This window comes from Alligator sinensis, unplaced genomic scaffold (genome assembly GCF_000455745.1).
Source record: "Alligator sinensis unplaced genomic scaffold, ASM45574v1 scaffold1329_1, whole genome shotgun sequence".
Taxonomy (NCBI): domain Eukaryota; kingdom Metazoa; phylum Chordata; order Crocodylia; family Alligatoridae; genus Alligator; species Alligator sinensis.
Window position 1 is genome coordinate 104934 of NW_005842460.1, and position 1291 is coordinate 106224.

The 1291-nt window shown below is 69.3% G+C and overlaps 1 protein-coding gene across 1 annotated transcript in view; it reads left to right on the plus strand.

Moving 5' to 3' along the window:
• Positions 1–1291, plus strand: part of CD248 (CD248 molecule) — a 4440-nt gene that overhangs the window by 968 nt on the left and 2181 nt on the right. The window contains exon 2 of the mRNA XM_025212391.1: positions 6–1259. Within this exon, the coding sequence (XP_025068176.1) occupies positions 6–1259 (1254 nt within the window). The remainder of the gene's footprint in view (positions 1–5; positions 1260–1291) is intronic.

Consider the following 1291-nt stretch of genomic DNA (forward strand, 5'->3'; position numbering starts at 1 on the left):
GGGAGTGGCGGCACCGGGGGCCCCGCCCCCCCCGGCCCCTGCCACAGCGGCAGGGCCCTGCTGGCAGACGGGCGGTCCTGTGGGCCGGCACCACCCTGCCGTGAGCACCCCTGCGAGTATGCCTGTGCATCTGAGGGCACTGGTTACCGCTGCCTATGCCCTGCTGGGCACCGTCTGGCACGTGATGGGCACTCGTGTGAGGACGTGGATGAGTGTGCTGAGGCAGGCGGGGCCCCATGTGAGCAGCTGTGCGAGAATGCGCCAGGCGGGTACCGGTGCCGCTGCCGTCTGGGCTACGCAGGCGATGGGGCAGGGGGCTGCGGCGACGTGGATGAGTGTGAGTTGCCCGGCGTCTGCCACCAGATGTGTGTCAACTACGAGGGTGGCTTCGAGTGCTTCTGCGCTGAGGGCTATGAGCTGCAGGCCGATGGTGTTAGCTGTGCCCCACTTGGTGCTGCCCCAGGGCCTCCCTTCGCCTGGCCCCGGCCCCCAGAAGAGGAGGAAGAGGAGGAGGAGGAGGAGGAGGAGGAGGAAGACCTGGCCTACAGCTGGACCCCCGGTGGGACACCCCAGGCCCGGCCTGGCACAGCTAGAGCCCCCCGAGCACCTCCCACCCCACCCGCAGCTGCCTGGGTTCCCCTGCTCAGGTCTCCTTACCCCCATGGTACTGGGGACACCTGGATTCCCCATGGAGTTGAGGATGCTTGGGTGCCCCCCGGCCAGCCACACCTTGCTGAGGATATCTGGGTTCCCCCCGGCCGGCCCCAGAGAGCAGAGGACACCTGGGTTCCCCCCAGCCGGCCCCACGGAGCTGAGGGTGCCTGGGTTCTCCCTGTCGAGCCCCATGGAGCCGAGGACTCCTGGGTTCCCCTCAGCCAGGCCCACGGAGCCGAGGACTCCTGGGTTTTCCCCAGTGACTCCCCCCAAGCCCAGTCCCCGCTACTCCCCAACCCTGCCCACAGAGCCAGGGACACCTGGGTTCTCCCTGCCCAGCCCCCCACCCCACACGGGGTCTGGGGGGCCTGGCTTCCCCTCACCAGGCCCCCCACATCCCACAGAACCAGGGATGCCTGGGTTCTCCCTGCCCAGTCCCACCCCTCTCAGGACACCTGGGTTCCAGTGATCAGATCTCCAGAACCCCAGGGCGTCGAGGACACCTGGGTCCCCCTCACCCCCAGGCCCAGAATACAGACCCCCTCACTCCCTGACCCCCCACACAGGGCCAGGGACACCTGGGTTCTCCCTGCCCGTCCCCCCAGAGCCAGGGGCCCCCCACTCCCCCACAGCCCCC